Source organism: Apteryx mantelli, chromosome 3 (genome assembly GCF_036417845.1).
Source record: "Apteryx mantelli isolate bAptMan1 chromosome 3, bAptMan1.hap1, whole genome shotgun sequence".
Classification (NCBI taxonomy): domain Eukaryota; kingdom Metazoa; phylum Chordata; class Aves; order Apterygiformes; family Apterygidae; genus Apteryx; species Apteryx mantelli.
The window spans coordinates 116,133,685-116,158,348 of record NC_089980.1 but is presented as its reverse complement, the minus strand read 5'-3'; the positions used below and the strand labels follow the sequence as shown (position 1 = coordinate 116,158,348).

The 24,664-nt window shown below is 43.6% G+C and overlaps 1 protein-coding gene across 2 annotated transcripts; it reads left to right on the top strand.

Annotated features, from left to right (window-relative positions):
- Positions 1-641: 641 nt before the first annotated feature.
- On the top strand, positions 642-24,166 carry KBTBD11 (kelch repeat and BTB domain containing 11). 2 transcript variants are annotated; one of them, XM_067294216.1, is made up of 3 exons: positions 642-698; positions 16,076-16,207; positions 16,505-24,166. In XM_067294216.1, exon 3 carries the CDS (start codon positions 16,600-16,602, stop codon positions 18,421-18,423), a length of 1,824 nt encoding a protein of 607 aa, XP_067150317.1. In that variant the 5' UTR covers positions 642-698; positions 16,076-16,207; positions 16,505-16,599; the 3' UTR covers positions 18,424-24,166. The 2 variants fall into 2 exon arrangements, with proteins under 2 accessions (XP_067150317.1, XP_067150318.1); XM_067294217.1 differs by lacking the exon at positions 642-698 and adding an exon at positions 1,286-1,310.
- The last annotated feature ends 498 nt before the right edge of the window (positions 24,167-24,664 follow it).

Here is a 24,664-nt window from a genome sequence, read left to right as displayed (position 1 = left end):
GTATCTGTTCGTGAGGCACCGTATACTGTCTTGGTAGAGGTTGAGTAAAGCTTGCAGTGGGATATGAACTATGTCAGTGCCACGGACTTCCTTAGGAGCAGACCCAGAGTTTAAGTACTCTGACAGGAGTTATTTCAAGAAACCGGGAAAAGGGTCTGGTTCTGGGAATCTTCATTACAGCCTCAGCTTCTAAGAGCTGGATAAAATTGGACCCAGAACCAAACTACGGTGGAAGGAAACCACCTGGCCTTTGTCCAGTTGTTTCTCAGTTGACAGGAATCTGGATAATCCAGAGGATCTGGCTGGAAAACTTTCCTGTACTCGTTTTCTGCAGGAAGCGGGGAAGGCGCCGGGGAGGGGAGGCGCGCGTCCCGGGGCGCGGGCGAGGGAGACCTTCCCCGGCCCCCGCGGCCCCCAGCGGCCCGGGCTGGCCTGGACCCCCGGGCAGCCCCGGGCCCCCGGGCCGCGGCCTCCGTGAGGGCCGGGCAGGTAGGGGCGTCGCTCCGGCTCCCCGCCCCGCCGCGGCCCGCTGAGGGGCGGCGCCGGCCGCGGAGCGCGGTCGCCGGCGCTGAGGGGCGGCGTCGCCGGCCCGGCCCGGCGCAGTGCAGCGCAGCGCGGCGGCCGCTTCCCGCCTTGGCAGCCCGCCGGCGCCGGGAGCCGCTGCGCCGCGCCGCGCCGCGCCGCGCCGCCCGCAACAGGTTTGTGTGTGTGTGTGTGTGTGTGTGTGTGTGTGTGTGTGTGTGTGTGTGGTGTGGTGTGGTGTGTGTTGGGTGTGTGTGTTGGGTGTGGGTGTGGTGTTGTGGGGGGGGGTGCGTGTGTGTGGCGAACAAAGGGGCTGCGCAGCAGCGCGGCGGGGGCTGAGCACGGCCCTGCGCGGCTCGGAGCCGGGCCCGCACAAAGGCTGCCCGGCGGCCGCGCAGCCCCGTTCGCCTCGCCCGGCACCCGCCGCCGCCCCGCTCCCTGCCGGGATATCGCCCCCCGCCCCGCCGGTGGCGGCTGCGGCGCGGGCGCGCAGCGGGGCCGCGGCGGGCAGGGCGGCGGCACCGCCTCCCGGCGGCGGCGAGGCGGCGAGGCGCGGTGCTTCCCGCCGCGGCCTGACGCCCAGCCGCGCTGCCGCCGTCGCCGCCGCCCGCCGCGGTGGGGGCGGCCCGGCCGGTCCCTGCCGGCCGAGGGCGCGGGGGGGCCCCGGGCAGGGCCGGCGCTGAGGCGGACCGGCCCCTGCGGCGGCGGCTGGGTGCGGGCAGCGGGCGGGCAGCGAGCCGCGCCGAGGGCGCTGCGGTGTCGCCCGCCGGTCTCCGCGCTGCCCGGAGGTAAGTCCGCGCCTCGCCCGCGCCGTGGGCGCCGCGCGGGCAGCGGGGCCGGCGGGCTCGGGGCGCCGGGCGTGCCGGCGCCCGCGGCGGAGCCCTGGGCGTGGAGGGACGGGCGCGCCGGGGCCGGGGGCTGCCGGGGGCGGCCGGGCCGCGCCGGGCCGGGGGCTGCCGCGGCGCAGCAGTGCCTGGGGAAACGTCCTGGGGACACTGGCGCCGGCACTGGCCAACAGCGAAGCGCAGAGCCCCCACCGCGGCACCACGGTGGCTGTGTTTATTAGCGGGGATCTGGCCTTCTGTCAGGTGTAACCGTGCTTTTCTCTTCCGTCCGTCCCCGTTAATCCACTTGCCTGCCCGGGTGGCAGGAACTGAGCGTGCTGCCGCCCGGCCGGCGGAGCCTCTCGGCCCTCTCCCGCCGTCGCTGACGAGCCAAAGCCGGGGCCGCGCTTCGTCTTCGCGTTAGCTCCCGCTGACCTGTTAGAAATCTGAGTGATTCAACCTCTTCGCACTAATGTTTCAGGATGCGTAACAGCAGCATTGCAGGTTCTTCCCACTGTAAATTTTTTATAGCATCCTTCCCCAGCCTACTAAAAGCACATGAATGGTACAAGCCTTTGGTGTACACATACAACTGATTTTGCAGCATGGAAGGTGGCAATGCCTGAAGAGAAGTCCTAAAGAATTATATTTGTCTGAAGTAAATAGGCTTTTATGTCTGGTCTTTCAAAAACAACAGGAAAAAAACAATCCAACCCCCAAACTTAACACGTAGCACTGAAATTTCTGTAGCCACCTTTTTTGCCCATCAGGGCAAATAAATAAATAAAATACTCACAGAAATATTATTGAGTAAAGCTTTTCCACAGCAATTAAATTGAACAATAGAAAACTAGAACAAAAAGCTAGAAAAAGTAGGGCAATAAAAAATAGAAAAGTAATAAAATAGAACAATCATTTTATATGATCTGAGAAGCTAAGGAGCTCCTCCATTTTTCACAGATTTAACCATCCATCTCCTGAAAAGGTATTAAATGGAGTGCTTGTGGAAAATGATAATTAAATTGTCACTAGTATTGACAAAGCAATGTTTGTTCCCTAATGTAACTCTCCAGCCCATCACCTCTCCTGCCAGTTCTGCATTCTCCCCTTCCCAGGGCCCATCACACACTATTCATTCACTCTTTAATTAGGACATCTAAGGCGCGCCAGTGGGGCCCTCCTGTCATCCAGTGCTAATGGCACGGTCTGATGGGAACCAGTGGATGTGCCAAGGGCTGACCCCTGCCTGCCCCAGCCCTCCCTAACTCAGGCGATGGTGGCACTGAAGTCCGTGATGACACTCTTAGGAGTTGGAGTTTGCAGGAGTTTGCCTGACAATGCAAAAAGACTGAAAGCGTTAACAGCCTCCTTGCTTCTGATTTGTTTACCGCACTTTCTTATGTAAAGAAAAAAAAATCCAAATTAAAATAATAGCCAAAGCTTTTTCTACAACCAGATGTTTTAAGCCTGTAATATAGGTAGATTTGAAACATCAGTAAATATTAGATCACGATTATTTGTCAAGTGCATTCAGTGAAAGCCATTAACTATCCCATAGTAAAGCATGTTTATAGTATTTAGGGCTGGCCTAGGTTACCTTAGAGACAGGGATGTGGTTAGATGACTGGATCCAGAGCTGCTTACTGGAGCGTTCAGCATCCTAAAGTATTCTATTGCAAGAGGATATTAGGGGCAGCTGGCTGCTAAAGATGGATGTAATAAAATATGAAAGGCAATGGTGCAATTTCTTTAGAACAGGATTAAACTCTTTTTTTTTTTTTTTTTTGGTCTTACAAGATCCTGTATGGGTTTTGCAGAGATTTTGCTATTTCTACCAACTGAGATTCTGCAGCATTGCAGTTAGGAGGCTGTTTCTTTCCCATGAACAGAAGCTGAGAAGTCATTTTCTACTGCTGATATATTTAGACACATGGAAATACTCATTAAAAATCAGCTCGTTTTCATTGTGTTTAGTCTTATTAGCCTTATTGGGACATGACAGTTCTTATATCTGCTGTTTTACTTAATGTCATTGTCATCATCTGTTCTTTCTGCTTCATTTTTAGTGTCAGTATTATTTTATCAGAGAACAGGCATGGTTAGTTCCCTTTATTGAAAAATAATTACTTTACAGGAGTTCAGGATTTGACAGCCAGTTTAACCTGAAATGTGGCTGAGCTGTCATTGAAAGGGGAAGGGACCCTGCTCCATCCCTATCCTGGGCCATACATTCCTGCCCTCTTCCCTGTGCCAGCGCCAGCAATCACGGGACCCTATAGTGAACAGACAGAGATTTTGCCTTCCTCCTGCAGTGGCTTAAGCAAACACTCAGTTTACATGTATGCACAGTTCAGCATTAGCACAATGAATGGGCTGCTCCTGTGATCAAAGCCAGGTGTGCACTTAAATCCCTGCAGGACTGAGACTGTAGTAAAGTTTTTATTAGACAGTGGTGACAATTCTGTAGCCTTTTCTCTGTCTTCGTCTTAAAATGCTGGTTGGACGCTAACTGGTAGTTTTGGCTTTGAAATAATTACAGGATTGGGTCAGTATTGTATAATAGTAATGCGAGTGACTGACTATTAATACAAAAAAGTGTTGGCTAGATCCTTTGTCCTACACTGCACATTTGGTATCTAGTTTCTTATAGCTCATCAATGAGGATGGCAGGAATTCATGATCAGTTAGATCTGTTTATTTAATGCAAAACTGAAAAAAACCCAGTAGTTGAACAGATTTTGCACTATGCGTCAGAGGGAGAAGAAAGATGTGTCACATACATGCTTTTCAGGTGCAGTGTTTCACAAGCTGCCATTGCCGTGCTTCTGGCTAAAACAGGCTGCTTGACAGCCTTTTTTATTTCACGTGGAAACATGCCAGAAACCGCAGCCTTTCCACACAAGTCTGTGTAAGTTGGACAAGCAGCTGCCATGCTGGTATGTTGTTTGTAACAACATGATTTGCACTGATTAGTAGTATGGAAATTATTTTACACACACACATTCACAGGTTAGCAAAAGCCGTTTTGTCTGTGTTCTGGACACTGATTCCGGCAGGAGTATTTAAAGAGCAGAGTGCTAAGCTTTGCATGCGGATCCTAAGTGCTGAAACACGTTCCTGGACTTTTGAACCACTTCAGAATATCAACCTGTAAGGGGTCTGCAGTCTTTTTTTTTTTTTTTTTTTTTTAACTTGGAAGCAGTTTTGCTTTCCTCTCTCCCCTCCTTGCAAGTATATCGAACAACAGGCCCTGAGCCCTCGAGATAACTCTTATTTCTGCGACCTGTTTTAAAGACTTAGATGGAAAGAACTGAAAACCAGCCCTTTGCTGTGAGAATGGTATGCTAACAATAAACGTTCTGATTCAGTCATTCAAAGACAAATCTTCTTCCTGGGAAAGCTTTCCTCTTATCCTGTAGTTTTCCTTCATCTCTCCTTTGCTGCAACTCCCTGAATCGCCTCAGTTTAAAAGAAACTATCATACACGTTTCTATGTACATACAGTGTAGGAAGTCCTGATGCTAGAGAATTTAATAGAAAATTTCCCTTGACTACAACAGGGATGGGATTTATGGTGATGTGAGACTCTGACCCTATCAAAAAGCTATGTGAAACTTAGATAAAATGGGCAGTAAAACTACAATATACTTCTTGTTTAATAACAACTTGATAACCGTTCTGAAGGAGTTTGTTTTTCACAGCAAGTGCAGAAGCAGTAAAGTAAATGTCATTTGCTTGTGAACTTTGAAGTTAATCGGTAGCCTTTTTCCTGAGAGTTTTACACTGTGGTGTAGGAAAAGGAGAGCAAAGATTGTTCATGTATGTTCATATGATAATATCCACTGGTGCTGCTTCTGGCTGGTCAGGATGAGGCCTGTACCACTTGTTTGTTGGTCTCCTACATCTGTGACAGAAGCTCAGAATGCCTTGATGTTGGACAACAGAGTTGCAAGGATCTATTAGATTGTTCATACGTTAGCCCAGTGCCTGGACTGTGTCCCTGTTAAGATATTATGCAGCTTTATGGGGACATAAGTAATTTTATTGCACCCCCAGAGTCAGATGACTTTTCAGAGTAGTGTCTGAAAGCCTTAGTATATGCTCTGAGGAGGAATGTCAGAAAAGAAAGAAAAAAATCTCTTCCTAGTTAAAGGCAGCCAAACTTCTTGACCTGTGAGCAAAATATCAAAATCTCAAAATGGTCAAGAGCCACAGACCAAGACCCTCAAACCTGTGCTTCTCACACTTCCCAAATCGTAACCACAAAACCAAACCCCTTTTCTGCCCCAGGTCCTGATTTGAAAGTCCTAGTTCTTACTCCAGATCCCCAGGTCCTGACTCAGTTCGGCTCTGCCCTGGGTGCTACCTAGCAAGTGCAAGGAAAACATCATCGCTGCCTCACATGATGCAAATTTAATTGCATTTATTAACAAGGTTGTACCTGTAGCATTTGAAAGAGCCATGTAGTTTAGCCAGCCTTACTATAGGCTTTACTTCTCTGTATAAGGAAGTCAAAAAGCAGGTGGGATAATCCTAAAATAGCTGTGATCAACATCATCCTGATTCATGATTATGCTGTCAGTCTGTGTGTCTTTTCAAAAAGAGCACAGATCGTTTTGGGAAAACAGAATGCTGCCAAGTCAGCAGATAAAAAAGGGTTGAATAAGCAAAAGTTAAGTGCAAAGTGAAGAGTAGCCTGTGTATTTTTTCAGCATCTCCAAGATGATCCATTTGACACCTGATTTTCCAGTGAGGTCATTACCCAAAACAGAGAAACCATATAGCTTTGAGACAGATGATTAGAACAGAAGAACACTTTGACCTAATTTAACCAAAGGTTATTGGCTTGATGCAGGAGTGAAATTCTTTGGCCTGTTCTTGCAGGAATAAGATAACCAGGCAGTCCTTTCTGTCCTTTCATTCAGGAATCTTAAGTGTTACCAAACTGCCCTATTAAATGAGAAAAATATATATATCATGGAAAATATTGAATCACTTGCACTAAATTACAAATCTAAAAAATGAGTATTGTCAAAGACAGAGGAATCAGTAAAGCCAGAAAGCTTTTTCCAGAATACCCAAACTCAGCATATGAAATTCGCATTATAGTAAAAAGGTATGTTACACAACAAATGCATAAAGTGTCAAACCATGGAAATAATAGTATTTTAATAGGAACCTGTTGTCTTTCTGTCCCAGATTGGTCAGCAACTGTCCCCTTCTGGTCTATGGTTAACTTCTGTTGTAATGTAAACAGCATGCATTTCACTCAAATTTCTCTTTTCTCTCCGTTCAGTTCTGCTGACTGCATGGAGTAGCCTTATATTTTGATAAGCCCTCAGCTATATAGTTGCTATTAAAACCATTGCTTGGGGAGGTCAGTGCTGATAGCCTACTGTTTTTTCTGACAGTAGAGTCTTGCCACCAAAGTGCCTAAGACTCTGGCGTGTGTTTCTGCCATGAAATCAGCAAAAGTGTTTTTTAATCTTAGCACAAGACATGATGGATCACATTCCTAGTTAGTATGTTTGAGCCCTGCCCCACAGAAGGCAATGGAACGGGGCCAGTACACAGCAGATGAGGAGCTAGTTTGGTGTCTCCAGATGTTCTCTACAGCTGGAGGTGCAGTGGACAAAAACAATCACCCGGTAAACTGCTCTTCCATTTGTTTTGCTTAGAACATGCACAGTACATTCCCTTGCATGCTTTTGTTTTTACCACCTGTTGTTTAAGCCAGGAAAACTAAAAAAAGTATGTTATTTTAGGGACCAAAATGCTGCAAAGTCAGCAGATTTGAAAATGAAAAGAAAATGCAGGACTAAATATTAACATGGCTATGAAAGAGCTGCAGAGTCAGAGACTCACCCTTCCTAGGTATGTATATGTTAGAAGCACCTGATTAGTTTGTACATTAAGAAGTTAATTATTTTTCCATTTAACATGCATTTGTCTTTTAAAAATAAATAATTTTGAAATCTAATGAAAACATAATTTAAAATATGTATAAGAAAATATAAGAAAATAAGAAAATATAAGAAAAAAAATTAACTATCAGGGTAGTAAAACAGGTAGATTTTGCCATTAATGCAGCAAATTATTTTGTTATTTAGCATTGTTGCATATTCCTGATATTATGGTACTCCCAGTAAATCGGAGGAATGCTATGGTAGATCCAAATAACCTATCATCTCGTGTATTTTGCTTGCATACAGAATTCAAGATGGATTAGAAGAGAAGGAAGAGGGATCATCCCTGATTCTTGCCTGGTCATTCAACCAGCCAGGTGGATGATGGGAGAGTCCTGGCTTCCAAGCCCTGCTCCAAGAATCATTTTCACTTTTACTTTGCCTTTTAATTTGAAGAGTCAGAAATACATCAGGGAACAGAACCCAAGATTCTTCTTTCTCTCCCTTGGTAACATTTTGATTGTTTCTATACAAAGTAATATAGCTTTAGGCTGAAGGAGAGTAACCAACCTTCTGTCATAGTCCAGGGCTTGATCCTTAGGACACTCGTTTCGCAATTGAGGGTTTCAAGCCTGTCAGACAGAGGAAGGAACATCAGCAAGTTTCCCATGCGCTTGGTCAGTGCTCTAATCATTGTAGTGAAAGGGGAGGTAGCAGCAGCAGCAGCAGTCAGTATTGCTATCTTTTAAAATAATTTAGGTTTCTTTTGGAGAGGAGTCTGGTCTAAGGCACCCAAAGCAAGAATTACCACCTCCTGGCTGCATGAGTTGAGCACTTCATCATCAGTCTTTAGTATTTCTCTATTGACTAGCCCTTGGTAGGTCTCATATGCTAGCTTTTGAGGATCCCAATCAATTGGCACATAAATGTACCCACAGACTGCAGGTGAGCCTGTCTGTATGTTCCAGATTGCACTACAGGAGCTGGTTACAGATCAATAGTACAGTGCAGTACAGTTCAGACACACAAAATCCATTTGTCTGTGCCTATGCAGGAGAACTGGGATGTGCATCCTACCCACAGATCAATTCTATGTAGGGATATGGCCCCAGGCCTCCAACATATCTCTCTGCCTTGGCCTGATTTCCAGGAATTAATAATAGTAAAGCATCAGACTCCTGTGAGTCACCTAATAGTTCACAGTTAAAGGCCCAACATAGCACATTCTTGCCCTGGCAGACAGAAGCCTGCGCAAGCTTTTGCTTCCTGACAAATTAGGGAGTATGGGCTCTGTGCTGTCGTGCTAGACTGTTCCTGCTATCTGAGCTGGTGTCTTAGGTCTCTCTCTGTTGCAGTGCCATCTGCCATATAAATGTTGGCCTTTGCCACATTTAGAATTGTGGCGCCTCTGTTGACCCCGCACCTCTTTGAATCAGTCCAAAGTCTGTGTAGAGATAATGTCTGCAGAAATCTGGAACTATTTTGTAAACCTGACTAGAAGTACCCTAATTCTGAGCTAGAGTGATTGAAAACATCATGCTTGAAAAGGTATCTGGGTAAAAATAGCAAAGAAACAACACATGACCTCCAGAAGTGAGAAGAACACCATTCGCTGTGTCTCTGAGAGACCTCTACCTCTCTAAGCATCATTTACTTAATTTTCCCTGAAATCACTGAGGCAGTTCAGTCTCTAAAAGATTTTCCCCCCCTGAGTGCTTGATTTAGAGTTTTTCTGGGGAAAAAAAATGTGTTTTCATTATTCTTTTCTCTAGAAGCTTTCTTTTAAGGAAAAGGAATGACTCTCCTAGGCATAAGTATCAGAAGAATGGGGTTTTGTTAGCTTTCCTTTGAAGTATATTGTTACTTGTCAAATTCTTTCTTTCTCAAGCACGATGGTGACATACTTTGACAGATCTCCAGTACTTTCAGCTCTTTAATCTGTATGTCCTTTCCATAATGATATTAAAAGCAAAATCTAGTTTTATCTTAAGTAAGGAATTATTCTCCAAATATATTGGCCCATCTTTAGTAAGGCATTATTCTTCCAATTATATTGACTCATCTTCTCTATTGAAGAGCAATACATAGTGGGTGTGTTGCAAAAATGAAGTAAATTCATTGGGAGCAAATGGACTCCTGATAGTCTGGAAACTACAACAAAACTTGACTGTTGTTTGATTTTCCGAAATCTGTTTAAAGAAATCTGCTGATTTTCTTGATTTGGCTTTTACAGACTTCAGTGGATATTCTCCTCCTTCTTTGTTAGTGTCAACATTACTAAAGTGTTCTCAGAGACTTTGAACATTTTTGCAATTATTTGTTTACAACACCGCTTGATGCTGAAAAGCATTTCTGTGGTCAACATCATGATGGTTCACCACACTAACACCAAAACCAGGCTTTTAGTCGTACAAACTGCTGTTTTGCTCAACATGAATAGTCCTGGTGCACGGCAATTTCCAAAATTTAAGGTCAGAAAGGATCACTAGATCAACTAGTTTGATCCTGTTAATTTTCATTCCCCCCAACTGAGACCAGCTGTGTGTGTTTGGCCAAGTGCCTTCCAGCAAGTCATTCACTCCTGATTTGAGAACATCTAGAGACAAATAATCTAGCACTTTCCTTGAGCATTTGTTTCAGACTCCTCAGATGAGAATAAGGGTCTTCCTGAGTCAGGTCCAGTATCCTGGAGTTAGCCCAGTATCCTGCCTCCCACAGTAACCATCATACAATATATAGAGAAGCATGTAAAAGCAGGGTAAAAATGTGTATTTCCCTATGGGATACTGATTTATCTGTGAATATTAATATTCTCTGACCATTTTCTAGTTCAGGATCCTTCACTGGATGTAGTTTTAGTGTTTGGTATGTATTTGGTAACCTTCAGTAGATTTCTCTTCCATGAAATGGTCCTTCAGTCTCCCCATGAATTCATGCAAACTTTCAGTATCCATGATATGCTATGGTAATCTTTTTTTACCTCAGTGGTATAAATATCTTGCTTTGCTTAAGCTTCCACTCACTGGCTTGTTTAGGCCTTTCTCCATTAGCCTAAGAAGGCCAGCAGTATGCAGCATTTTCGTATGTCTACACTTGTACACAGTAATGAAGTCACAAAATAAACATATTAAGCCCTTAAGAAGTGTCTGCACTCTAGTTCTTGGCAGACAGAGGCTTGTTCTACCTGTTTACCAAGCTACTAGCACAAGCCAGCGCCTCTCCAAAGCCACAGAAGTGTGGTTGTGGGGTGGTACCCAAGCTAGGTACCACCTTTTTGCTCAGGAGCTGGGCTGTCTGGCAGACGCAGTGTGCGGTCAGAGTAATCTTGTCTGTTCTGAGTCTCTCACTGACGTGTTTTTCTCTAGCTCTTAAACCATTTGGTACTTTTCTCTGTCCTCTCTGATTTTTCATTAGCACTTCCAAAAGGTAGACCCTGGAACATATGTACATACATGCATGCAAAACATAATACTCCACTCTCAGCCTACTAATGCCATAGATGAAAAGGTAACCTTTTCCCTGCTGTTACTCATGATTTCCCAGTTTACACATTCAAGAACTGCATTCACCCTTTTGGGTGCAGCATTATGCTGGTATGTTGCATACAGCTTTTTGTGTAATGTGGTATTAGCTGTGCCCAGATACGATGAAAGAAACCAAACTTCAGTTTATCACAGATATGACTACATGCTCTCACCATATGTCTAAAACTGTAATTGCAGGGCAGTTTCTAGAACTAGCAGCAATTCTCCCTAAAAAGCTTTAATATGTTCAGTATGGTATTGCCATGCCATTATCTCCTGCTCCATAGTGCATTAGTGACACAGATGCTGCCTCTGGAGTTTTCCCCAAAGGTACTGTAATCATTTAAAATCTTGTTTCTGACTGTTCTTTTTGTGTTTGTTAGACTTTCTTTCTTCTAAGAGATATTAGAGAGGACTTGCATTTAACCTTTGCTAACTTTTGCTTTTGTGGGAGTGTTATTTCCTTTCTGGTGTGAGAATTCCTAAGAGACACTGATCTTGCCTAACTACTTCTGAAGAGTCTAAACTGGAAGGAACTCAAAAAAATATTTTCCTTTTTGGAGAACATTCATCCCTACACATATTACTGTTATGAAAGCTTTTCTCTGGTTATGATGACTGTTTAAAACTTGTATATTTTTAGTTTTCATTTGCTAACTACAATAGCTCTTTCATCAAGATTTTGATAATATTTCTATTACGACTGACTTCCTCCCTGTGACACATGCATCCTTTTCTTCCTCTGAATTCCTGATGAAGAACTGCTACCCACATGTTTCATGTGTGGTCTGTAATCAGAAACTGCATTTCTTAGGTGTTTATTTTTCATTATGGTTGTATGGAAATTTTGCAGTTATGAGATGAAAGAATTCATACCTCCATTAAATGTTCTGAGAAGATTATAGCACTGTGAGAGGTCACAAGAAAGCTGCATAGGCAACTTGACTTTGGATGCAATACTTTAAAAGACATACATACAGTAGGTAAGTAAAACAATAAGATTGGATTGGATTGTAATCCCAATTTTGACCACTCCTAATTAAAAAAAAAAAAGAAAAAGAACAGAACAAAAGTTAATTCTTCCTGAAAATTTTCTAGGGGTGAGTCATTGAAAATCATTCTTTTTCCTTAAAAGTAGGAGGTTAATCCAACAATTAAGATCTGGGGTTTTAAACTGTAGTAGAATGCAAGACTTAAGTGCTGCAAACCCTTTCAGAGAAGTGGCATCTCTATTTAGGTTCTGAATGTTTTCACCAGTTAGGAAAAGACTTTTTTTTCAGATTTCACAAATCTGCTAAAGAAGCAGAAGGCTATCAGACCATTTTTATAAGCATGCAAACCTCTTTACACTTGCCTCTGCCCACCAGAAGATTTTCTGTTCTCCTAGATTGGAGCTGGGTGTCTTCACTCTGTGATAGTACTGGCCAATTCTACTTTTAACAGTCTTCTTTTAATTTGCTTAAATAAATACAAGGGATGTTTTCTCCCTTCTGATCCTGCCTTATTGAACTCCTTAATTGTCTCAAAAGTCAGATGACTCCCTTGTCCTGAGGGAACTCTCTGCTGGGGTAAAATTTGGCAGAACAAGTTTTTATAAAAGCATCTCCTGGACTAAGGTGGAGCAGAAGTGCATTCTGTCAGTTCTAAACTGGTGTATGGTCCCTTGGGGAGGTTAGCCTGTTTATATAAATTAGCGTTTCTTAGGTTAGGGGAAGCACTGCTCTAATTTACCCTGGAGCTGAGTCAGAGTAGTTTCCGTTTGTGAACTGGAGAGCAATAACCCAGTTCCTCCCACATGCACATATTCCCCAGAGAAAGTGGGTCTTGCCTGGAGGACAGTGTTTTGGTCAGAGGTTATTGGCACTGCACACACACAAAAAAAAAACAATCCAAAACAAGCATTTAATTAGATTTTATCAGAAGAACTGCCAACTGAATGCAATGCCAGGAAACCTTACCTGCAGCTCTTCACTATAGCTCCTCTCTCAGAAAAAGCTACATCTTATCTGTTGTGTAACTGCAGCAATGTGTCACAGCATCTGAGATTGGGGGCACACATCCAGGATACTGCAAATGTGTCATTGCCAAGTCTGTAAATATAGTTCATGTTTGTTGGCTGTTCCTCTGTCCATTAACATTACATCATCTCTGGACCAAACCCATGATAATGAAAACTGTTTCAGTCCATGTAATCCAGCTTTTGTCTTAAGAGTCCCCAGTATAAAAGGTGACATCAGCCCACACATGCCATGTATTCTAAACAGCTTGCTTCCTTTTCCAGTACCTCTCTTGTTTGCAAGTTTTGACAAAAGTGCTAAAACCAAGTTTGTTTTAAGCCAAGCTAGACTGATAGGAGTTCAGATCTTTTTGACTTGGAAAAGTTATAAATTCAACTATCATCTTCTTCAATTCCATAATTCGAGAATGTTCTGTGGCACCAAAACAGCAATGCAACACTTCCATCAATGTAGATTAGGAAAAAAAAATATGGCTGTTTGATCCTAACTGCTAACAGAAGAAGAAGGAATTCAGTGTATTTCCATTAGCCCATTTCAGCTTCTTTCTGTTTTATAGTAAATTCATGACATTTTAACTGTGAATCAGTCATGTTGCTCGATAATGGAAAGGTTCCATAGCTTCTCTGAATTGTTTTTCAATTTTATCTTTGTGCAATTCTTATATGTTGTTTTGAGTTAGGCAAAAGTGCTGAGATTGCTACAGTAGTCACTGGTCTGTAATTTACAAAGTCCTCCTCGCTTGTAGCTTTTTTAGATCTTCAGCTTCCCTGTAGCGTTCTTTGTTGCCTAAATTGCATGTGATATTTTGATTCAAATCCTCCTTATGCTCAGCATGAATTTTGACATATTCGTGGTAGTTAGCTATAAATACACCAGAAGACATCATTTTCTTTAGAATTCTTCTGCTTGGTATATACCAAGCTGCACCACCAGTCCTCCTTCCTCATTTTGATTGCTCAAGAGGATGTTAACATAGGTGTTTGTTAGGACAGTGGTGGGTGGTAGCTTCTTTCACAATTATGTTTCAGTGGCAAGTCGAACTTCTAGGCCAAGCAGATATCTGAATATGTGAAAAGGTATGATTACTGTGCTTGAGGAGGATCTCACCCTTTTTATTTTCATCACTTGAGAAAGTTGCAGAGACCACTTTTTCTGGACAGCATTTTTAACAACTTTGGGTGTTATAATTGGTGATTTTCCTTTTAGACATGATGCAGGAAACACATTTCAACATACATAGATATTATTGGTTTTATAATTATATTACAGCTACTGTTTGTTGACTTTCCACATTCACTCAGTCACACTTTTGATTTTCAGTAGCATTTCCTTTCATTTTTTCTTTATTGTTTCACTTTCAAAATCAAGTAGTAGACTAAGAGCTTGAAACTATCTAAAGCTGCTTGTTCCTTCCTGTAGAGGGGGATGTAAGTCATGAAGAGAAGAAATTTAAGACAAGTGGTCACAGAATTGAGGTGTCTGGATCCTGGAAGGATCATAATGTTGACAGCTATGGGGGAAAGCATATTAACACCTTTTAAGTGTTAGCGGTGGAGGAGGTCAAGCTATCCAGAATAGCAGCAAGATGCAGTTGAGCATCACAGCACTCAGAGATTGCATGAAAGAGTAGAGCAGACAAAATATTTCAATTATTTACTTATGTTACAAATTATATTGTATTGGTAGCAATTTCCTTAATATAAGAGTACCTCAGAACAAGTAAGTTCAAGACCTGACATTCTAGATATTTTTCTTGCCATCTGCATTTGTTCTTTGTCATTTTGGAAGTGCTGGTTACAGAGACTGCTTTTGAACAAAGCTGATCATTGGGATTCTCTGGAAGGCCTGGAACAGAAAGTAGATTAATCTTAGTGTCTATGGGGTAATAAATTAAATTAAAACATGATTACATAGTAAATTCAGTACTGTGAAGCCTCACTGAAAAATAAAATGTCAACGGGGATGCTACCCAGTTTAAGCTACTAATGAATCAGTGTGTCTTACACATATGCACCAACTGTATACCCAGAACAGCACAGTTCTCCTCTTCTAGATAAAGCTGCAGAAAAGAGATGGGTTTCAGAAGATGATAAAGCCTAATCTGCTGAGTTTGGGTGTGGACCTCAATAAATTTGCTATTAAGCTACCCACAGTTCGTAAAACTTAATAAAAAGTTTGTAACTGCCGGATTTTAAAATACCCAGATGATAAACACAATGTTTTTGAAAAGTACTCATTTTAGCAAGGAATACAATGCTAGATTTGCTTTCAAATTCATAACCTTGTTACGGTCTCAAAGGCTCAAATATCCAGAAATCAAACCTCAGTATCAATTTCTTATCTAACTGAATGTACTCAGATGTAATACAAAGACCTTTGTAGGGCGAGTGTACAAAATAGAAATCCCTAATCCTTGATACTACCATGTAACTGAAGTTTGTTTGTGCAAGTATGGGCTTGTAGGGTTCATCTCCCTGTCTGGAGTTTCCAGACAAAGTCATTTACCAATTATGTTTTCAGGAAAGAAACCACAAAAGAGTTAGATTTTTCTAATGTTAATTTAATAGGCTAAATAAATAGTCTCTACTGAAAGAAAATCACAAAGTGTATTTTACATAGAAGTGACTTTTTTGAGGATTGCGAAAAATGTGCTAAATAAAATTTTAATGGAAATTACTAACATCCTTAATAATAGAATCAAAAACACAGATCCGTATTATATGAAATTAAATACATTTGGACAAATTTTATATAGAACTCGTCAAAACTTATACCAAAACTGGGAAGTTCCTAAACAAACAGGAGGCAAACAAACAGCACTTTTTATATTCTAAAAACTACATTTGTGAAATTAAGATTAAACTCAGTAGTGATTGTGATGTGTGACAAAGGCAAACCTACTTTCAGCCATGTCCTATGGCCTGCCATTTTCCCAGGAAAAAAACCATGTTCGAATTATCTCTCGTGATTTTTACCCACTTCTGCTTTTTACCAGCAGAAGTCCTAAATCTTTCTGACGTGAACTAGTCCCTATACAGTTTGGTTCACATCTCTAATGTAGTACAGCTACATACTGTTGCATACGAGCCAGATTGCTTTTGTCATAACAAAAAAAAAATCCTCTGATGTGTTTTGTAAACAATTAGAATCTTATTAGCATAATTTTGGTCACTTTAGGATATTATAAAAATAGTCCAAAACTTCTGAGTGAACTGCAGTTAACAAGCTGAGAATAGATCTATTTTAAAACTGACCAACTTTTTACACTTTCCTTTAAACAGGGGCACTGCCTGTCATAAGCAGCGATACGAAGAAACCTTCACGAAGGCGACACCAAGGAAACCTGGGCTAAGGGGGAATCTCTGTCCCGAATATATTATGAGCACTATCTTCCACTGAAATCATTGCAAAAGGTGAATAAATTACGACACTAGTCCCAAGTAGCTGGTCGCAAAGGGTATTTTTCCTCAGCGCAGCGAACAGCTGCCGTGAAGGATGCCATGCAGGCGAACGGCTTCAAGTTTTAGCAGAATAGCAGGAAAAAACAGAGTTGCTTTTCAGGCTTTTGTGGCGATTTTGTGGCCAGAAAGGGGTTCAGGTGTTGGTGGGGGGCACGGTGGGGTGGCAGCTCAGGGGGCTGGGGTGGCAGGGCGGCGGCGGGAAGCCCAGCTCAGCTCGGCTTGGCTCAGCTCTGCCCTGTGCTCCCGCAGGTGATGGCCGTTGCCGCCAGGCTGGGAGCCGCCTGGGAGGGTGCCGCAGCGCTGCGGAGCAGCTAGCGCTGCCGTCGCGGCCGAGGCGCGGCACCATGGAGGGCAATGGCGTGGTGGCGGCAGCAGAGAGCGGAGCAGAGAGCAGAGCCGAGAGCAGGGCTGAGCGCGGCGCCCCACCAGTGCCCCTCGCCGCCCCCTGCGGCCTCAGCTCCTCGCTGTGCTTCAGCGCCGCTGAGCAGCAGCAGCCCGCTGGTGTGGACGCCGACGCCGACCGCGTGGTGCAGAGCCAGTGGGACATCAACAGCGTGGCCACCGAGGTGGAGGAGGCGGCGGACAGCACCGGGGTAGGCGCCAAGGCCGAGGCTGGGGCTGCGACGCCCGGCCCGCAGCGCCCGCCAGCCGAGGAGCCCGACCTGGTGATCGAGGTGTCGGGGCGGCGCATCCGGGCTCACAAGGTGGTGCTGGCGGCCAAGAGTGACTACTTCCGCGCGCGTGCCTCGCGCGACATCCTGCGCGTGAAGGGCGTGAGCTATGCGGCGCTGCGCCTCCTCATCGACTACGTGTACACGGCGCGCATGGGCGAGGTGCACCACGACAACCTGGCCGAGGTGGTGAGCGGCGCCCGCGTGCTCCAGATGCCCTGTGCGCTGCACTGTGCCGCTGAGGCCATGCGCGCCCAGCTCCGCCTCGACAACTGCTACCAGCTGCTCTGCCTGGCCAAGAAGCAGCGGCTGGCGGAGCTGCGTGAGGCCGCCTACCGCTTCATGAGCGACCGCTACCTGGAAGTGCTGCGTGAGCCCGGCGTCTACGGCCGCCTCAGTGGCGCCGAGCGCGACCTCATCCTGCAGCGTCGCCTGGAGCCTGGGAGGCGCTGCCTGCTCGTGGCTGAGGTGAGTGACGCCTTCGAGCGGCCAGGTGGCAGCAGCCGGCCGCAGAGCCGCGAAAGCAGCCGCCCACAGAGCCCCTCGTCCGTGGCGTCGCTTGAGGAGGGCGGCGCACTCGTGCACTGCTACCAGGAGGCAAACCGCGAGTGGCGGGTGCTGACGCGCCTCCCCGAGGAGGCCAACGCCAAGGGCTGCGCCATGTGCGTGCTCCACAACTACCTCTTCCTGGCGGGGGGCATCACGGCGGGGCTGGCGGGCGGCGAGCCCCGTGCCCGCCTCTCCGACAAGGTCTTCTGCTACAACCCCCTCACCGACACCTGGAGCCAGGTGCGCCCGCTGGCCCAGCCCCGCTCGCAGCTCAAGCTGCTGGCCCTGGACGGCTACCTGTACGCCGTGGGCGGCGAGTGCCTCTTCACCGTGGAGAGGTACGACCCGCGGGCCGACCGCTGGAGCCCTGTGGCGCCCCTGCCCAAGGGCGCATTCGCTGTGGCCCACGAGGCCACCACCTGCAACGGGGAGATCTACGTGTCAGGAGGGTCCCTCTTCTACCGCCTGCTCAAGTACGACCCCAAGCGTGATGAGTGGCAGGAGTGCCCCTACAACAGCAGCCGCCGCCGCTCTGCTGACATGGTGGCCTTCAAGAACTTCATCTACCGCTTTGACGTGAGCAGTGGCCGCGGCGGGGAGCAAGGCCCAGGCGGCGGGACTGGTGGCGGTGTTGAAGTCTTCCGCTACAACACGGTGGCCAAGCGCTGGAGCCAGTGTGCCAGCCTGCGGCCCAGCGGGGGCCCCGTCCAGCCCTTCCGCTGTGCTGCCTTGGGCAACACCATCTACTGCGTCAACCGGACTGGCACCCTCCGCTTCAGCCTGGCCCAGGATGGCGAGGTGGAAGCGGACGGTGGGCTCAAGGGTACCTTTGATGAGGAGCTTCTCAAAGCCCCCTTAGATGCCAAGGGCGTCCTCCTCCCCTTCGTGCTCACCCTGCCCGAGAAGTCGGACAAAGCGGGGGACCAGGAGGGTCCCCTCCCGCTGTGAGGTGGCCAGCCTGCTTGTGCCTCCCAAGCAGGGAGCTGGATTGTGGCTGTGGGGGACCCACAAACTCCTTCCCGCAGAGGGGACCCTCTCTGGGATGTCAGCAGAGAGAAGGGTCTCCCCCTTTGCTCCTCTCCCCTCCCAGGGTGTTGGTCTGGAGCCACTTCGTTTTAACTCTTCTTGCATTTGCTGTGCTGTGTGTGAAAAGCCAAGCAAATGACAGGAAAAGCTGCTATAAAGGATCATCTCTGGATTATGTTTGTGCCAATTCCCAATCTTAGAGAACTCTTTTACACCTGGTGTTCTAAAAATTCCTGACAACAGTGTCATAACGGGATGTTACTGATAGTGTTGGTCATGTGTATACGCATAGTTGCAATCTGGGCGGGAGCCTTTTCTGCCATTTGTTTTCTCTCCTGGATGATACTGAGTGATAAACATTGCTGGCAATGTAGCTTAACTGAAGTTGTTTTTATGTTAAGCCAACTGTTTCCTGTGTTAGAAAAGTATAGGAAGATCACCTGAATTACAGCCTTTCATTTTTGGTGCAATAGATTCTTTAAGGAAGACATGACACTGTGTGGTCCCAGGAATTTCAGCCACAATGAATGATTTAACAGATACCAGACTTAAAAGTTTTAAGCAACACAAATGTGTGCCACATGTTCATATTTGGAATAAAAAAAAAAGTCATCTTTTTAAAATGTGGCAAGTTATAGCAGATATGAAATGTTCATATGTTCTTTATCTGAAAAAGGTGATGATTTCTGTATAAAAAGGCAATGTTTTATTATTTTTTTTATCAGAGGTTTTAAATTATAACAAAAATGAACTGAAGCTGTTCAGACTGTAACAGATTTACATGACACCATGTATGCCACCAGAGTTGGGGAAAATATTTTGTAGTTCAACTGCTCTTTAATTAACTGCAGGTCAAGGAGATTAACCTAAAACAAATGTAAATTCTTTGAAATTGATTGCAGACAGCATAAACATTTCACTGTATGTTCAGTATCCTGGGCAAGAGACTTTTCCAACTTAGTGCAAGACCATCAGAGGAAGACATGGAAAACAGGAATGTCCTATACATGTTGATTATATTGTACACTAGCATGATGTTGTTTCCCTATCTTTTGATTGAGCGATTGCTTTATTTATTTCAATCTAATGATTGCTGTAATTAATAAGTACTCATCAATTACAGTACATGCTGATGACATTTGCCATCATTTGGATTTTGAAAATTTAGAGAGTATTGTTTATGGAGCAACATCCTAACATGATGAAATGATACAAAGGTTCTTCCTGCCTGTGGAAAGCTGGAGCATACTTTTTGTCAAGTTACTCAGAACCAAAAAAGTGTAAGATGTCCACACAGACATACTGTATTAAAAAGGGCACTTGCATTTATTTTTTATGTTTTATATTAAAAAAAATCAATAGACAAAGCAAATGTTTTAGCTTTACAGTAAATCACTGAGAAACCTTTTTCTTAAAACAGCATCAGTGTTTTTACTATTGGTAATTCAGCCTGGAATTGGCACAAACTATGGAAGGGAATTGTTTGTACTCAAAATTCTAGTATAGATTCATAATCTAGAAAGAGAGAGGATCCTTACATCAAAGAACAGCAGTTCTTTTTAGGTTTTAAGATGTTTCGGTTAAAGAGAATATTAACATTCTTATATCCTATTGCTAGTTCCAAAGGAAGACAGCAGGCTCTGTCCTCAGGGACAGCATCTTCACAGAAAGAATAGAACAGTGAAGTTCATAAATATTTCTTTCCTTTCCTTTCCTTCTCTGATTTTTTTCCTCTTCTCCCTTCTGCCTTGTGCAGTGTTTTAAAACAGCTGATCTGATTAGCCATTCTCTAGAAACCAGTGGCCCAGTCCTAAAAGTTCTTAGCCAAGTGAGCCGACTCCCTAGTGAGCTAATTGAAAGCATCACCCAGATGGGAGTTGTAGGACTCCAGAGTGTGGTGTTTATCTTAGGCTGAGTACAGACTTGTGCAGTGCGATTTAGTTCCACAGATGATGGCATATTTGTTGGGGATACACAAAGAAATTTTTTTTTTTTTCCTGAATGATAAACTTAATTCTCAGGCAGGAATCCTTGGAAATGTTGACTATTAATTAAGTTACAATATTGTAGCTTGAGCAGGAAAGAAAAATGATGCATTTGCTTTCAGCATGATTTTTCACATAACTGTAGAAAGTTTTCAAGTTTTGTAGTAAAACACTTAGGAACATACTTAAACTCAAGACGTAAGTGCTAGACCAGATTTTGGTTTAGTAGAGACACCAGAGATACACACTGAAATGTCTGTTTTATCTTACAATACAATTTCTTATTTCAAAATATTTTGTAGTATAGTCTTTATACTACAGTATAATGAGGAATCAAGCCAGTTTTGCATTTTCATTCCTACTAAAGCATGAAAATGCTGCCAGATGAGTTTTGGGAAGTTGCTGTGATTTAAGCTGCAAAAATATGCCGCAGACTTTCAGGAACGAATGAAATGTTTCCTTGCTTCCAATACTTGTTGCTGTATATCATGAAGAAATATATTTGGAAATAATCTTTACAACAATAAACATTCTGCAAACCTGCAGTGGTATTTTTGCTAGCTTTTATCATTAGGAAAGGTTGTATCAAGTGCCTAGCCACTTTCACTGTTTACACAGTCTAAGTGAGAGCAGAGTCTGGTCTTCATTAGTAGCTGTCAATCAAACCTACTTCCTTTGTGTGCTCTTTGCATAATTGCAGCCTGACGACTGACAACAGAAGTGTGTTTCTAGCTGCATTTCCTATTCTGTGGCCTCTGTTGCCTCCCTGGTAAGCCTGAGGCAGGTCTGCTATGAGTTGTTTTCTTTTTTCCTCCCAGTTATATATTCAGTTCCAAGTAAAGTGCAGGTCCAAAATAGTACTTGGGTACAAAAACCAGGGTTAAGTAGATTTTAGGCACTGAGGACCAAAATGGCCATCGCTGAACTCTCCAGTTTAACTTAAACTGGGTAAGCACCATCCCTTTGACCTGCAGAAGTGCTAAGAAGTTCTTCTCCACGCATTCAGGCATGCTCCGGTCTGAGCAGTTATGCACCTATGTAGCTCCTGCCTAAACTCCTTTGAAATTAGATGATGTGATACCCACAAGCCACTGGTGCAATATGTTTGTTTGAAAAAAACTAAAGGGCCAGGCCATCCTCAAAATGTATTTGTGTATGTTTTTGCTTTTAAAACAGAGCTATTTTATATAATCTGAAGGCTAGAGCATTTGCATACGAAGGGGGAGATACATGTTCTCTTTCTTAGCCTGCAAGGATTCAATCCACATCTCCAACCACCTGATTGGACCGGAGGATTTCTGGATGCTAATCCCTGATCTCTGAAATGTTTATGCATTTTGTGTTATACAATCATTAGCCAAAAATCTCAGCAGTGATCCAGGTAGCAGAATTCAAGTGCCCATGCTCACTGAGTGATCTGAGGCTAGCTAGAGAGGCATACTCCTCTCTGTTGTCTTTCTTCTCCATTAATCTTGCCCTTCCCTTCTCCCATCTTTAACAGGAGGTGCAGAGAATAATTTGTTTTTCTTCTTCCTCCCTAGAATACTCTTGTTAAGGTCTAGCGCTAAGGGACATAGGTTTGAATTTCCTTGAGCTGAGTTAGGACTGAACTTGGGCCTCCCACTTCATGTATATGTATTCTTAACTCTAGATGGTTATTTGGGAGAAAAGCATAGGGACCACCTCCTATAGCCCATTTTTAAGGAAAAGCTTATGCAAGTCCTTCAAAAACACACATAGGCTCCTGCAATCTCAGTTCTGGGTAGATTCCAGGATCAAGCTCCTGCATGGGAAAAGGTGTGTTTTCATCACATATTGGTGCAGTTGTGCAAGTTTTCTTCTCTAGAAAGCTTTCCAGACAGTGTATTTTTTGTTGTGCCTGTCTGAGGTGACTGACTGCATCTACTGTGCTGGGCGACTAAGCATGAAGATTGGGTTCCTCTGAGGGGCCTAAGCCTTGGCAAAGAGGCATTGCAGTGCTTAACATGGAAATGCCTAAAGTCTTCACTGCACCTAAACCTAAATCCCTGCTTGAATAAAGAAACAAGCCCTTTTAGCAAATGCTAATAGCAGATGGACATTTACTATTTCCATCTATTAACTGGTTCCATAAAAAGAATCTCTATTGCAGCAAAGCCATTTGTACAAATTCTGTTTACGCTTGGAAGTCAAGTCAAAGGAATAATTGGCTAAAGAATAACCCTATTTGATCAAAATAGGCACTGTTAAGCAAACATGGGAAGGATGCTAATCATACCCTATCAATGAATAAAATTGTGCAGTAGCTGATGTAAATTTTGTCCACACACAAAAAGAAAAAATCTTGTAAATAAGTACCTGGTAGAATTTCAACTGGTAAAAGAATAAATTATTCACATGAAAGCTGTAGCTCTCCTGTGCCATTTGATTGGCTCTCGGAGTGTTGTATCCTGGTTATCTGTTGCTCATGAGCGGCCTATTGCTTTTCTGCTTTATAGTAGCCATTTCATTGACTGCTTAATAGATGTGTTTGTTATTATTATCACGGAGCTTAAGATTGGTACAGGGGTGATTTGCTTTGTGTCTGGGCTGACACTGAGTGCTTTCTGCTTGAAAGGACCCAGAGGATTTAGACAGAATTATATCTTTCTTTGGGCTTTTTTCAGTGACATTACTCTTGGGACACTTAAGAAAGCACAGGAAGGGGAGATGGTAGTACTGTTGAGTAGTTATAGTAACAAGCTTTTAATGAATTTTTTTTTAATCTGCCATTATTCTGTGCACCAGACTCTCATTGAATTGAACAGAACGTCTCTGCATAGCTGTTACCAGTATGATCGCAAGTAATATTGTAGCAAAGTATTTTTTTGTTTAAGCATAGCTACTGGGTAAACTCCTGCTCTGAGACGTATATTTATAATAGTTCCACAAATTTACTAGATTACTGGAACTATTCTGAATTTACCTTACTGCTACTAAAAGTAGAGATATACACAGAAGCTCTGTGAGTAAAATTCTGCATTCGAAACGTATAGTCACAGAAATTTCACTGGGTTTGAATGCTGTATTAACAGTTTCTGGAATGAACCCACCAGGATTAGGAATCGGCATTTTATTTCAGGGGCTCTCTAAGTTTCATAAATTACTTAGTGGGAAGAAACAGGAGTGAGAGGGAGAGAGAGGAGGGAAGATGAGACCTGGGAGACAGAATACCTATTCTGTATTGAGCTAAAAGAAGCAAAATAGAGGGGAAGGGAAGCCAAAGTTAGTATTTGAAACAGTAATGAATACATGATCAAACTTTTTCTAATGTTTCTTAAACAGTCCCAGCTTTTAAAAATTATTTCATTAGTCTTACCACTTTGCAGCTGGAGCACATCTCAGACAACTACAATGTTTAATAAGCTACTTTTTGCAACAGTCTTCTGCTTTGCTTTTGAGTCTCAATGTTAGTGGATAAACCTTGGACAAATCTGTGAAATTATGAAATAACAATGTTGATGCTGCCACTTACCACAGATTAACTAATGCAAATGCTTCAGACACTGTGCACAATTCAGGTGAATTACATGTGTAACTCATGTATTAACAGTTCATTTTAAAATTATATAGAAGTAAGGTCACTGTAAAGCTTTCTATGTACCTCAAATTATTCTGTAATGAAATAAATACATACAAAAAGCATATGCTCCCCCATAGGGTTTTCTGGGTAATTGGTGTTTTTTGTCATTCCTTCTAAACAGTAAACAGTATTGTATTTGTTCTTATTATAATGCAAAGACAAAATCATATGGATTATCACAAAGTTCGAATGTTTAGGAAATGTTTCTGAGGCTAAGCAGAAGGAAGTATTTTCTTTTCATACCTTTTTCGCACTGCAGAGTTGGAATTCATTTCACCATACCCTGGATATTGTGAAAGTGAAATATTCTGCACTGAAAGCACTTCCTAAAGTACAGACTAGTGCAAGCTCTAGTTCAGCTAATTTTTGCTTCCTGTTTTTTTCTGTCAATGAGCTAAAATACTTTATTTACTTATAAAGGTTATATGTAAGTTTTCCCAGTATATTCTCCTATGTTATGTCACAAATGTCAGATTTTTGACTGGAGTAGACTCACATCAGTGTAAGTGAAAGAATCAGCCACAGTTTGAATTTAGTACTTGTTTCCTATTCTTGTTTTCTCCCATCAGATAGTTTG

Excerpts from the sequence above, each read along its gene's own strand:
- KBTBD11 (XM_067294216.1), top strand. The coding sequence starts at position 16,600 with ATGGAGGGCAATGGCGTGGTGGCGGCAGCAGAGAGCGGAGCAGAGAGC.